The sequence below is a fragment of the Xiphophorus couchianus genome, chromosome 20, assembly GCF_001444195.1.
Source record: "Xiphophorus couchianus chromosome 20, X_couchianus-1.0, whole genome shotgun sequence".
Classification (NCBI taxonomy): domain Eukaryota; kingdom Metazoa; phylum Chordata; class Actinopteri; order Cyprinodontiformes; family Poeciliidae; genus Xiphophorus; species Xiphophorus couchianus.
The window spans coordinates 12,198,840-12,213,866 of NC_040247.1; the positions used below are offsets into that span (position 1 = coordinate 12,198,840).

General features: G+C 38.2%; 1 protein-coding gene across 3 annotated transcripts in view; it reads left to right on the plus strand.

Moving 5' to 3' along the window:
• megf6b (multiple EGF-like-domains 6b) overlaps window positions 1-15,027 on the plus strand; it is a 64,316-nt gene that overhangs the window by 35,866 nt on the left and 13,423 nt on the right. For 2 of the 3 annotated variants that reach the window (XM_028001812.1, XM_028001813.1), the window contains exons 6-17: window positions 5,799-5,921; window positions 7,027-7,152; window positions 7,738-7,860; window positions 8,306-8,428; window positions 8,525-8,662; window positions 9,830-9,952; window positions 10,095-10,217; window positions 11,413-11,583; window positions 12,061-12,192; window positions 12,291-12,419; window positions 13,365-13,493; window positions 13,646-13,780. In XM_028001812.1, coding sequence (XP_027857613.1) covers window positions 5,799-5,921; window positions 7,027-7,152; window positions 7,738-7,860; window positions 8,306-8,428; window positions 8,525-8,662; window positions 9,830-9,952; window positions 10,095-10,217; window positions 11,413-11,583; window positions 12,061-12,192; window positions 12,291-12,419; window positions 13,365-13,493; window positions 13,646-13,780 — 1,575 coding nt within the window. Of the gene's footprint in view, window positions 1-2,265; window positions 2,596-5,798; window positions 5,922-7,026; window positions 7,153-7,737; window positions 7,861-8,305; window positions 8,429-8,524; window positions 8,663-9,829; window positions 9,953-10,094; window positions 10,218-11,412; window positions 11,584-12,060; window positions 12,193-12,290; window positions 12,420-13,364; window positions 13,494-13,645; window positions 13,781-15,027 lie in introns of those variants that run through there. The other variant, XM_028001814.1, reaches the window with a different exon arrangement.

Sequence of the window (15,027 nt, forward strand, 5' to 3'; positions counted from 1 at the left end):
CTCCCCTTTTATGCCCATAGCAGCCAATGATACAGTGGTATTCCTAGCTGTCATCAGTGGACAAGTCTGTTTAAAAATGAATCTTCATGTACGGCTGGGCCCACTGCGACCATTTCTGCTTGTGAGCTCTGGTTAGTGGTGGCCGAATAATAGGTTCATGCACCGCAAGCCTCTGGAGGATCCTCCACCTTGAGGTTGGATCCTCCTTGAGGATCCAGAGGCACCAGCTTGAGGTTCCAGAGGCACCAGCAGCTTCGAATAACTGTTTGCTGCTTTGTAAGGGCATTTTAACAACTGCTCTCTTAATCCAATGAATTTGTCTAACAGAAACCTTCCTCATTATGCCTTTATCTGCACAAACCCATCTTTGTTCTGAATCAGCCACAAATCTCTTCACAGTACGATAACGCTTCAGTTTTCGTTAAATATCTAATGTTTTCATACCTTGTCATACGGCACTACACTATCTAATGATTTTCGTCAGCAGAGAGATCCTTTCTCTTTCCCTTATTGCTTGAAACCTGTGGCTTGCTTAATAATGTGGAACATCCTTCTTAAGTAGATTTCCTTTAATTGAGCTCACCAAATAAACTAATCAACCCAGCTCTCTGAAATTAATTCTAGTGATTCAAAGAGCCCTGACACACAATACCATCTATAAATTTTATAGCACAACAAAAAATGTATTCTTTATGACACTTAAATCCAATTTGCATAATAATTTGGAACAAGGTGTAACGGCACAAATGTGTCTTCAGTTTACATTACATTATATTTCAGTCATCTAACTTGCTTTATACAACAGATTCATTGTTATGAATTTGTTCTTTAATTTTTGAGCAACACTGTCTTGTAGTGGCCACAATTCAATCTGCAGCCAATGGGCCATGTTTCAGTCGAAATATCATAGTCATTTTGCTTTCTTATTACATAAGCATGAAAAAATATGAATGAGAACAGCTTTGTGGGAATTTTGCTGAATTGAAATGGATGTTTTTGTCTAGGAAAGAAAGACAAAAACATAAGGAAAGAAAACAGGAGGTGTAATACCAGAAGAAGCTGGCAAAGGCAATTATTAGGTTGACTTTTGCCTTCAGAAACACCTCAGTTTTCCTCAGCAGGGATTTAAGGTGTTTGAAATATCCCTTCAGCTTTTTGTTCCGTATTTACATGACAGCATCATTCAGTTGTTGTGGATCTGAACTACCGTGATCCGAATCTCCTATTCCACCACATTCCCAAAAAGCTCCTTTGGGTTGAGATCTTGTGACTTTAGAGGTCATTGGAGTACAATGAATTCATTGTCATGTTCAGAATAGCTGGAGATCTGGGCTTTTGTGATGATGCTCACATGGTCATAAAGAGCCTAAAAGAGGGGCAAGAAAATATTTCCTGCATCATGACATCACCACCTTGAACCGTTGATCTAAGCAGGACGGATCCATTATTTTGTGTTGCATAAGTTGCATGAATTAGAATTGGCCCTTAGTAGGACTTTAAATTCAGTTCTAAATATTTAGGGAGTGAATGAATGAATTGATTCAGATTTAATCTGTGTGATTCAAATGTTTTCATTTGACGATCAGTGGAATCACCAGAAACTCTAAAATATTTCTGTGAAGAGCTTTTAAATTTGTGTTACTGAAAATGCATAAAGTCATTGTATCCTGCAGAGGTTTCTGTTGGACATTTATCTACAAGTCATTTCTCTTAAGACTGTGAAAGCGATGCGGACAATAAGAATGCTTTTTACACTTTTATAGGTAGTATTAAGTCCTGAAGTGGAATGTATGTGCTGGCAAAAGATGAAAAGGTCTAGTGCTAAGCTCCTGAGTACACATTTTTTCCCTGCAAGGCTCATTCCTTTCTCAGATGTTTGGATTAAAAGCACTGAATTTGAGTTTTGGCACTTATCAAATTTGGCATTACTTTAGTGGTATTTTTTTTAATCTACGTCCATTTCAAAAGACTGGACGAAAGCACACCCTTTAGCCTGCTCACATTCTTTGCTCTGTTGCTATTTGCCCCAATAAATCCTGTCTTTGAATCACATGGGATTCTTTGAAGAAAAGGTAAAATACAGAGGTCTTTAATGAAATGTTATAAATCAGGAAGAGAACAAATCAATCACTGCAAGATGGTAGAATAGAAAGATAATTTATTGGAGGTTCGAGCAGAACAACGCAGAGAGGACGTTCGGAGTGAAAGGGGAATGTGAGGACCGGAGAGAAAGAGAGAGGAGGACCTACAACATGGTGGATTCTGCTTTGTCAGATGGGAGGGTGAAACAGAAAAGGAGATGGAAGTAGAACAAAATAAGAGGTAGTCAGCATGGGATGTCAGTCCAGGACTCTTCATTGACTAACTAAAAACTAGGTGATAGATGATTAAATTTCTCTTCTGAAGGCTTTGTGACAAAGTTGTCTCCAGTTATGGCTTTGGCATCAGGATGGTGGATTTTCTCCCTGGTGCTCATTGAAGCAACGGCATCTCTGGCTGCAAACTACCCGTATGTTTACTACAGAAGAATTTGTCACAGGCCTCACTGTTACCACAGCTATCATGGCTACAACACTGGTTACTTGCCTGCTGCAGGTAAGTGGATTTTAATACAAAAAGTAGGTATAGCAATGTAAAGTTAGTGTTGTTTTTTTTTTTTTAGTTTTGGTGTTATTTTTCTCTGATCAGAGATTAGTGCACCTGCAGACATCAGCTACACGTTATTACAGATGCTTTAAAAAGCAAATAAAGGAGGAGACTACCCTGTGCATGTTATATACCATTACTGAATTATCCTGTTTGACTCGTTTGGACTTGGCACAACTGTTTGAGGATAACTGTGCACTGTTAAACCTATTTTATTTTTATTGTTACCGGTTTGCTGATATTCCCCCTTTTCTTATATATCATGTTTGGAGTTAAGTGAAGACATTGCAGAAATAGCGGCTGTGCACAATAAACGCATCGTCTTTCCTAAACTAATGTGAAATATCTCTCTTGTGAGGCGACACCGTGCCTTGTTCAGAGCGTTCATGCAGCCGGCATTAAAGCCAGTGGCTGCTGAGGTTTTGGCTCCGGTCCGTTGAGGATCGTGTTCTGGATGTGGAAACTTGGGCTAGAGGCTGGAGGGTATCTGCTGACTGACTGTGAGACTGCAGCCGACAGCAACTAAGCTCTCATTACAGGAAAAGCCAAAAGACTGCATGCTCCATTGACGGAAAAATGCATGGATGGCTCCTGCCAGCTTTCCTGGATGAAGTGAAACTCGGACTTGGCAGCAGAGACCCCAATAGGAAGAAAGTTTAGGAGCTTGCTTCTGCTCCAAATACTATATTTGAAGATACAGTTGGACATTACTGGGAAACAGGTTTAACCAGAGGTTTTACAGGAGCTGCTATGCAAGTAAATGGAGGAAGAGTCAGGATTGTACTCTTAGCATTTTGCTATTCTTGATATAATAACAAAAGCAGAACCTTTATAGAATTCCCTGCAGAGATTTTACTTTATTATTTGACATGATAAGGTTGAAAAACGTTGGGCCTTGTAAAGACATGATTTATGTGCAAATAACTCTTACCATACTGGTGCAAAGTAACACAAATAGGATGCAGATTGTCCAGATGCATCGCTGCGTTCATCCAACAGAACATGAAGTTCTTTACATGGCAACTTTTTTTCTCTGTGTGTTACAAATGGTCTCCTATCTACTTTAATGACTTCCCAAAGAGCTATAAAAATTATTACTTTCACCCCCATATTCCATATTTTCACAGTGCAAGAATTTACACTGTGCTAAAGTGTGAAGGAAAACCTGTTATGGTGAGTCCAGACAGCATCTGCAGGGGAGGCTCCAGAAGGTTTTGATACAGGGCAGAAAGATCACTTAAACCTGAATTAATAAATACAGTGGATGTCGGCCTAATTATGGTTCAGTTTTCATGGCATTGCCCATTTTTGGATTTTTCTGTGGAATTTAACTCCAAAAAACCCCCCAAAAACATACCTATTTACAGATTTTTCTCATAGAGCATATGAAAACAAAACATTCAAAAGAAGACATAGAATGGGCCCTTAACGGTGTTTTCAGATCTCCAGCCAGTAGCCAATCCAGGAGCGCCATTTATTTTCCTTGGTGCTAATTGCCTGGACCCACAAGTATATTGATAGACATTAAAGCACATTTGTTAGGGGTGCATGATATAAACGTATTAACATCAGGATTGGCCAATGTTAGTTTATTTTATTTTTTTACAGTATCGTTCTGATAAGTGAAACTGGGTCATATTAACAACTGATGTTTATTTCCATCTTGTTTGTGTTTCTGTTATTTGTTTGGGCATATTAAAGGCTGTTTCCCCCTCACATTACCTTTTGTACCAGATTCTCTCTATCAGATCATGCCTTCTGCTTTGCAAAATCTGTTCATGACTAACTCCTCTGAAGTTGAATGTAAAAATAAACAAAACCCATAAAAAAAAAACTTTATATTTACATTTTGACCTTACATCTACCTATATCTGCACCACCTCTGTCACTGTGTTGTAAAAATTACCCTTTTGACTTCAGTTTTGAAAGTCTGCTTTAGTAGAGATAATTGCCAAGGAGGCAATGGTAATGTTCTCTTTCTCCAAACAGAGTTGACTGGGAACAGTCTTCTGAAATTAAAATATAAAATACCCTCTCTTCAGAACATAATTTCATCAAGTGATGTCATGTATTTGTGTATGAAATGTGTCCCTGGGGAATCTGATTGTGTATTTTGTCTGGCTGGATAAATGTCATAAATATACAGTTTGTTTTATTTTCACTGTTCGCTGTCATTTTTACAGCATGGAATTAAAAACGTGCGGTTTGTGGGGAAGCATCTGGTGAATTTCTGCTGTAGGGACAGCAGTCGTCCTGTTCTTCAAGCTTTCAGATCAGATCTTTTTTTCACACAGATTTCAGTGAATTCTTAAAATAGTTTCCTGATAAAAAAAAAAAAAAACCTGGCTGAGGTTAACATTATTCTGAACAAAACACCTCACACTTGGGCTCCTAAATAGTGTTTTATGATGTGTTAGCTTGTTTTACAGACCTCGCAGCAGCCAAACAGTTTTCCTTCCTTTTTTATATGAGTCACTTGTTGCAGTTTGAAATATTTTCATTATATCTACTCCAATAGTTTAGTCAGTGTTGGAAAGAATAGGTGACTAATGTCCTAATCATTCCGTTCTCAGCTGTGAGGCTGCTAGAAACTCAGATGGAGACGGGCTTCATATATCATCTCAGATCTCACAGGGGGTCTGCTCATGAAATGTATTAATCTTTGACCCCTGAAACCGGTGCCATCCAGATATGTGGTTTGTTTGATTAGAAATCAGTTCACATGCGAAGGCTGTTATATTTTCCTCACCACAATATTCTCAGATGGAGAGTCCGCCTCTTCTGTTTGTTTATTCCCAACACAGTCGACTGAGAGGAATGTTTGGTTTTGCATCTTCTGGCTCAAGTTTCCATATGCTTCTTCACTCGGGGGGGTTCTGAAGAGCTGCAGGACTTTAAATGTGATTTAAATGTTCAGTAGTTGTTTCCACATGGAGGTAAATGTTTGTTTGAGCTGCAGTAAGCTTGTAAAAAACTCCCCCCCCATTCTCATCCGTCATCTCCTCTCAGCCGGAGGTGCATCTCTGTCCTAAAGCCTGACTTATTAAGACACTCTCACACTTCAGCAGTTCATTTGGGGTTTCTTTTCTTGTAATGAGGAGTTTTACTGAAATTGTTCATGTCTGTTCTTCCTGTCTGGATCTTCTGTTCAGATATAGATGAATGCCAGGTCCATAATGGAGGCTGCCAACACAGATGTATTAACACCAGAGGCTCGTACTATTGTGAATGCCACCCTGGCTCCAGGCTTCATGTGGACGGTCGCACCTGCCTCAGTGAGTAGATTTGGAAACATCCACTGCTGTCGACATATGGGATTAATGGACATATGGGTGCATTTTGAACCATTCTGGTGCATCGCATTGATAAAATTACTGATGGCGCTAACTGAACATATGTATTGAAAAACAAAAATTAAAAATAAAACAACTTTTTTTGACAGAAGCACCTCTTGGAGAGTTTTTAGTGTTGGTTCAAATGCATCTGTTGGTCATTTTATTGAAGTTTGCTATGGGCATTTAACTCTCAATGTTGCAGGTGACCACTTTGGAGCAAAAACGTAAATGTTCAAATATTCATTGGAGGGAAACTATAAAGAAATGAAGGAACTTCAGAGTTGTATACAGAGGTTTATAAACCTGGTGCTGGCTTTAGTGTCCTGTTTGACATTTAGATTTGAAATCATTAAGTCATTTATCTTACTACACAGATATGTTAGCAAGAACCCAACCATTCGTGAAAGGCTTTTCTCTGACAGATGTTGTGTGAAGAAATAACATATTACAACCTTTACAACAGAGTCCTGATGGAATGATTGTGGATGCAGTTCATTTATGATGATGTTTATACTAATAAATTAGTTTTTTATTCTTCTGTCCATTCCAAACAGATAGTTTGAGTTCATGAAAGCATAAAAACAGAGACTCTGTCCTCACATCAACTCTCTCATCTGCCCGGTGAACTTCAGATGTTTCCCACACACTTAGCTTGTAGCTGCATAATATTTAATCTGGAAAACGCTGTGCGGTTTGACATGCACTCAGGATGGATTGGTCTTGATTCCAGTCTCTCAGTATGAACAACACAGCCTGTGAGTTCTTCTACCAGTTATTTTCTATTAAACGATTTAGACCCATCTGTTTCTTCAAAGAGGACAAATGTAGGTTGGGACGAACTGGGATCAAATTGAACCAAGCCTCATTCCACAGTAAGCTGTCCATTGTGGATGACAATCACTCAGGTGTTGCTGAGTTTTAACTTTTTATTGTGATGAGGTATTTTAGCTTTTAGTTTGAAAGGGTCTAGAAGTTAGAGATTTCACTTCAGATTTGAATGATTTATTCCTGCAAGTTGCCTAATTTTCTATTTTCACATTTTCAGCCGTGTACTCTTGCGCTGTCCGCAACGGAGGATGCGAACACTACTGTCTGCAGCAGTCGGCTTCACATTTTCGCTGCCGCTGCAAGCCAAATTACGTGGTGGCAGAGGATGGCAAGCACTGTAAATGTAAGTAACCAAGTTGAATACATATATAATATGCACCACCTAAACACACAAAACAAAAAAGGATTGGACTGTTCCCAACTGATGAAAGGTGAGCTTCTAAACATAATGTTAAAAACACTTTGACTCATTCTGCTGGCAGCTGTAATTTTATCTCAGGAAAACTAAGATTGAATACCACTCTGTGTCTTATTGAGTTACATTTATTGTTTTTTTTTTCTTCATAATTATTGTTTTCATGTCCAATGCTTGTTTTAATCACCACAGTCTCAAAGGCTTCACAGTCAAGTATGGTCTTCCAAATGTAGGAAATTATACATGAATTTCCATCTGCTAAATGACGAGCTTTTAGATGCCTTTTCTTTGTGATTGTTGGTTTTAAACAGCTTCCTTTAATTATTCAGAGGTGAATGCTCTGATCATACAAGTAAGACACGCTGCCACAAGTTAATTTCTGCAGAGAGAGCTCAATTCAAAGCTATGCACGTGTTGGGCATTAACCTTTAGAAAAAACAAGTTTTATAGATTTCTGCTGTAAAATAATGGAGACTGTGTGATGGTGATGAAGGCATGCTTTTTGTGCTCCAGTGCAGAATCCTTGTGCAGATCAGAATGGAGGCTGCATGCATGAGTGTCGAGTTGATGGAGGAAAGCCTTTCTGTGATTGCAAACTTGGCTATCTGCTGGCTGAGGATGGGAAAACTTGTGAAGGTGGTTTCAAGTTCATTTTCTTAGTTATGCGTGGAGTGGAAGTTCAATGTTAGGTGAAGTAAAAGTACTTTAAAATTCCATCTGAAGTCATTTTATGGATATTTAAGGCTTTCACTCTCTGAGGCAAAGTTTCAAATAGCTGCTGGATCAACTGTGTTTAAAGATTGTTTTAAGAAATAAAATATATTTGGAACATTTTGCAAAAGTAAGACATAGAGAGTATAGTCATAAACGTAAAAACAATAAACTATGAATAAAAATAAGATGTCTAACCCTGAAGCCATGTGTGTGGTTAATATCTACTAAAGCTGTGAAGGTTATATTGTTTTTAGGCCTATAAAAAGCATTTGATTCATGAGCAGCACATTTAAAATGTCATTGAGCTTGTGCAGACCATATGCAATTCGTCCTACAGTACATAATGCTTAAACACGTCCTTCCTCAGATATTGACGAGTGTAAAACAGAGGAAACCAACTGTGCTCATGGCTGCCGCAACACTCTGGGCTCCTACGCTTGTGTTTGCAACACTGCCTATGAGCTGGGATCTGATGGGAAACAGTGTTACAGTCAGTTTGAATATCATCACGCATGTTAAACTTTGAACTCGTCTGACTGAGCCCCATTCCTCCTGATGGACCTTCTGATCTCACTGTGAATTTTAGGAATTGAGATGGAGATTGTGAACAGCTGTGAGAGCAACAACGGTGGATGTTCTCATCACTGCCAGCATTCGACCAGCGGGCCGGTGTGCACCTGTAACCATGGTTACCGGCTCAATGATGACCTGAAAACCTGTGTTGGTATGAGACTTCAATGCACTCAAACTGATGTGAAGCACCTGAATATACGTTGGAGATTGCATCAGCATCAGCATATATAGACTGTAGTACTTTGTTGTTTATATGATGTTAGTACCGGAATGTTTTCTATTTCTGTTTTCCAAATACTTGCAACTACTCTGCAAAGAATTGGATAAAATTCCAATCTCCAGACGTACAGGCTTACTCCAACAAAACTTTAATTTCAGTAAAATGTAGCTTTATAAAATCTTCACCCAGATGATTGAGTACAAACGCACAACACCCTTTGTGTCGTTTTTCTGCCACTCCACAACTATGTACTACATTATATTAGTCTATCACATAAGCTCCAGATATAATACATTGAAGTTTATGGCATGACAAAAGGTGAAAGGGGACATGAATATTTTTGCGATATTTTAGGTTTTTTTAAGTCCACTGACAAAGATAACCCAAATTCACTTCACTTTTACCCATCTGCACAATGTTTAATAAATTTACATCTGTTTTGTGTCATTTTTACGTCTGCAAACATGAACTGGAGTTATAAATGCTCCCTGATCAAACTAGCTGTCTGCAACAATACTGAAGAGTTATAACTCATTTATTATTAGTAAATCTTGTAATGTGGAGTTCAATCTTCTAAAATGTTCATAAAGTCCAAGAGCCATCAGTATAAGTCAATTCTAACAAGAACTGAACTCTGTTGAACTTTCATTTATGCTCATAAAATTGGATTCACAAGACTTTACATGAAGTTATCACATTTGATTACTGTAGCAGTATTATTAGCTTAGTCAACACTACAACTTTGCCAAATACACAAAAAACAGAGGGGAAAACATGTCATAAAGCGCATTAAATGTTTGTTTTAATGTGCTCATAAAATCTTCACACACTTTAAGAATTTGTAGAGTACATGGTAAATTGTACTTCTGTTTAGGAGGTGGAACATTATTGAAGCTTGTTGAACATTTATTATAACAAGCCAAAGTGTGACGAATAGGGAGTTAGCTCTAAATATTTTTTTTGTTGTAACTTGGTTGTAATTGGTTGCTAAATCAGCACACTTTATATTTTCTCATAAAAGATTTCTGTCAGAAAGCAGTAAAGCACATCCCCAACTTGGCTCTCTTTTTTTGTGTTCCTGCTTGTTGTGTTTGTCAGACGTTGATGAGTGTGGAGAACAGACTTCCTGTTGTGAGCAGGACTGCACCAACTACCCCGGGGGTTATGAATGCTACTGCTCAGCAGGATATAGACTCAATGCAGATGGATGTAGCTGTGACGGTATGTTTTGCCCCCACATAAAACATGGCTGACTCTCCTAATTTATTTCAGATTCTGTGGGTTTGTTGTTTTGTTGTTTTTCTAACTTTACCTTGAGATGTAGCAAAAACTGTAGACCTTTTGTTGTGTCTGTGTTGTTCAGATGTAGACGAGTGTCTGGCTGCTAATGGTGGCTGTGATTACACATGCCAGAATACCGCTGGCTCCTTCCAGTGCTTCTGTCGCCGGGGTTTCCAACTGGACGAGGACAGGCGCTCCTGCCTGCGTGAGTTTCAGCCGTGTTTTTTTTTTTATTTCATCCTTAGAGATAAGTAGTTCCAAATTCACTTTCTGCAGGCTAAAAGTGAATTAAATTTTGTTCAGTTCACCACCTGTTCTTAACTAAAAACACAAAGTAGTTTCCCCTTAGTCATAAGTTTTTCTGTGTAATAAACTTTAAAAAAATAATTATCCATAAATTAGCATACAGATAATTGCATCATGTTTCATTTGCAGCCTTGCCACATTAACATCAGCAAAAATGGAAACACCTAGCACTCTAAAACTATTTAAAGGTTTTAATGTGAGCAAAAAGGAATATGTTTTGGCTACAGGCTGTTGTCAGCTCACATTCTTTTTTTTGCCCACATTAAAACCTTTATGTATGTTTGGACTGGACTGGAGTTTGTCCAGAGTATGAACCTGTTAGACCATTTTTCTTATCAGAAAAGCTCTAGCTTATTCCAACTGGATGGAGATCATCTGTGAGCAATAAATCCATGTCTTGCTATAAATTATCACAAAATGTAAAAACAAAAAAGTTCAAATGCTTTAGCTGAGTCGCTGTAAAATCTTGATTCTTTAAAAAGATGTCGGCTGTCAAAATCTTTACTCATCTAAATGAGGCTAGACATGACAAAAACAATGATATGTTGTTGCTTTTGTCCTGCAGATTGTATTGAATCTTGATGCCTTGACTTACATCTTGAATGAATCTTGAATTCATAACTTTCAAGTCTACTACTAAGTCACCCAATAAATGCTGTTGTCCCAATAAAGAATTTTACATTTATTTTTGAAAATGCCATTTTTGTTTCCATTAAAAACAAAGTTTCAAAGAGGCATACATAATTCTAGGCTTAACTATATACTTTAATCACCATAACTACAATTCTAGAAATTGCAAATGCATCTTTTGTGCATTTTTAGTTTTTACAAGGTCTAATATTACAAAGTCTCCTTTACTAATGAGTGGCAGAGAACCTTTCAGAGTTGAAGACGTTTTGATTCACTTTAATTTGTTAGGAATTTCATGTGGCCTTATGTTACCTTTTAAAATGTTCTCTTTTTTTTGTAAAAAAAATATCTAAATCCCAGTGACTTTTCAGTGTATACTTACTGAAATGATGTTTTGTGTGATTTAGTGGTGTGAAAGAACATGCTGATATTGACATTTGCGTTTTTCTCTTGTTCCATTGCAGCTCTCGAAGGTGCAGTTGAGTCCCTCTCCAGCGGAGGCGCCATCGAGCTGTCCCTCATTCATCCCCAGCTCACCTTGCTCCGCGACTACGACCAACCCCTGGAGCGTTACGACGACTACGAAGATGACGATGGGGAGCTGAGGGCTGAGAGCAGCCTGGCAGAGAAATTTGGTGAGTTTTCTCTCTCTGCCATTATTAACTCATTATCATTAACACGAAACCTGCATCTGATTACCAGGCCTCTGTGAAGTGTTTAGACTGACTCATTCAGAGGAAGACCACACGGGGAGTGTTAATTATCTCAATTCATGCTTCCAGACGACCAGGAAACTACCAGGCAGGAATGCTGCGGCTTATCTGGCACAGTAGCTGATTAAACCAGGGAACCAAAGATCTTTTTTCAGCTGTGCATATTTGATGAACAATGTAATCAAATCTGGACACAAGTGGCACACACAGTACTGTCTGATTTTAGTATATATCAGAGCATAATGTTACAATTTCTGTGGCCTTCTTGTCTATTTATTGGTTTGGAGTCATGGACTGTTTCATTTGCTCTAGTAACAGTGTTAGAAAAATAGGCAGATAAAATAGTGTTTCTGCTTGACTGGTCATGGTTACAGCTGCTGGTAATTATTCTGTTTTCAGTGTGCCTGGACGACACCTTCGGCAGCGACTGCAGCCTGACCTGTGATGACTGCACTAATGGGGGAATATGCAATATTTGGAAAAGCGGCTGCGACTGTCCAGATGGATGGACGGGAATCATCTGCAATCAGAGTGAGGGTTGACCAGAGATGCTCATCACCTGCATGTCGCTGTGATTGCAAGTGTTCCCTGTTAGGAATCTAAACTGTTGAAAAATGTCAATCTCACAGCCTGTCCTGCGGGGCATTTTGGAAAAAACTGCTCGTTTTCCTGTAAGTGTAAAAACGGAGCCAGCTGCGATTCGGTCAGCGGGAGCTGCCGCTGCCCTCCTGGTGTGACTGGAGATTTGTGTCAGGATGGTGAGAAACCTCTATTTTTTATGGTTTTGTTCTTACTTTCCACATTAAATTGCTGAAACATCATTCATAAAGCTATTTTGAATACAGTACCTTGTAAAAGCATTTATACAACTTGAACTTTTTAACATGCTGACACATAAAACCAGCAAATTCAATGTATTTTATTTGGATTATATGTTATAGACTAACACAAAACAGGGAAATGATATATGATTAATATTTTCCTTCTAAAAATGGAAACTGCATCATGCATTTGAATTCAGTTTTCTTGGGTCAATCTTTTGTAGAATCGCTGCTCACTGCAGTCGCAGCTGGAAATCGTTTAGGATGTTTACCAGCTCTGGACATCTGGAGACTGAAATTTTTACCTCTTATTTGTAAAATAATTCCAGCTCAGTCAGACTATACGAAGAGCGTCTGTGAGAATTCAGTCTAAATTATTGCCATAGATTTGTAATTAGACTTAGCTCTGTGCTTTGACTAGGCCGTTGTATCGCCTGAATATGCTTTGGATCATTTCATTGTATCTCTGGTTGTATGTTTAGGGTTGATTTCCTGCTGGAAAGTGAACCTCTGTCTTCTTTCATGACCTTTCTGCAGTGTTCCTTGGTCTCCATGATGCTGTTTGCTCACTAATGTTTTCTAAGAATCCTTTGAGATCTTAGATATTAGATATTAAACTATACACAAGTGGAATATTTATTATTTAGGTGATTTTTTTAAGTTAATTGATTGCACTGTACTTCATTTAGGAACATCAGAGTAAGGGACTGAATATAAATATATTAAACATGTGTTTTCCACTTCAGTTATGTTGTAGTTTACATTGGTCCCTCATAAAAAAAAAATTCTAAGAAAACACATTAAAGTTTGTGGTTTTGAAGAGGGCAAGATGTGAAAAGGTTTTTCAGTGATTTAATAATATGGCACATCTTCTGTCTCCAGGTTGTCCTAAAGGTTTCTATGGGAAGCAGTGCAACAAGAAGTGCAACTGTGCTAACAACGGCCGCTGCCACCGAACCTACGGAGCCTGTCTGTGTGAAGCCGGACTGTATGGACGCTTCTGTCACCTTCGTAAGACTCCTAAAACACTAACCTCCCACTTTGAAATTTTCATTTCCTGAGCCATGCATTTCTATTTCATAGTACAACGTCATATTTCTATGCCCTGTGACACAAAATTGTTCATTTCAAATGTAAATGTTTTCTTAAATTTTAATTTCTAGCATGTCCTAAGTGGACCTTCGGAGCTGGCTGCTCTCAGGAGTGTCAGTGTGACCAGAAAAAGACAAAGGACTGTCATCACCACCACGGCACCTGTATCTGCAAACCTGGTTACCACGGCAGCACCTGCAACGAAAGTGAGAAACATACAAACTGTGTCAATTTTTGAGAGCCTGACCCTTTTTTATGCCATTACATTAAAATATATTTTTATGAAAAATAAACAAGAAATTCACAATAACAAGACAGAGATGTAATGCTTTCACAGACTCAAATTAACAAAGATAAAAGAAAAATGCTTCAAAATGAACCAGTTGTCTTGGCACAATCTTTTCTCCCCATTTTTTGCTGTGAAATATAACGTTCACACAAATGCTGTTTATAAACATCTGATTATATACATCTGTTTTTAGTTTCAGGTCTTAAATAACATATAGATCTCCATGTCTAAGACTTTGTTATTTATGTTTTCTGGAGCGTATTCAAATTACAACCATATAGATAATTATTGCATAAAGTCCAGACTCCCTGCTTTGATTTTAAAGTATTCACATGCAAATTAGTGGAAGGATTTAGTAATTACAGCTTTTTACTTTGCACCTACCCTCTTTAAAACAAACAAAAGAAAAAACTAACTAACATAAATGGACAGTTGGCCTGTATGGTATTCACTGCTTCCTCCTTCATTATTTTAATTACTTTAAGGAAATATATACAAGATGTGGTGTTGATTCCAGGCTTGACTAGAAACATTTTGCAGTGACTCAACAAATGGAGATGTGAATAAAATCCTTTTTTTAAAACTGATTACCTCTAAGAAAACATGCTATCATCATCACTTTCCATCAGAAGTTCTTCACAAGCAACAATATCACTGCTAATGAAATTGCACTCAAAGTGAGGCTTAGAAACACATAAGAAACTCCAGTAAATGTTCCTAGTGACTATTTAAATAAGGGAGACTTTTGGACTCTTGCCTGGTCTCAGGCAGGACGACAATGTGTGGGTTCTACCCGTTGCCAGGCCCACTCACAATTTGCCATAAATAATGGATGGGATCAATTCATTGTCCAAGAACAACTTGGACCAACTATCCAGGAGCAGGTTAGTGGTTGAACAGAGATTTCTCCTCTTAAATGGAGCAGAAAGTTGACAATGAAGTAGCTCAGAGATTTTCAGCCCATGGCCAGAAACCTCTTCATAGCTTATTCTAGTGAGAAACCTGTGATTGATCCACTAGCTGCTGTCAGAATGGGTCACCATCAGTCAGGATTTGGCCCTGAAGTTCATGTCCTGTATTTGAATTACTCGGGTGTTGAAAAAAATAAGCTGATGCTTTGCATAAACTTGATGGATTTGATAATGAAGACCTTTAAAACCTATT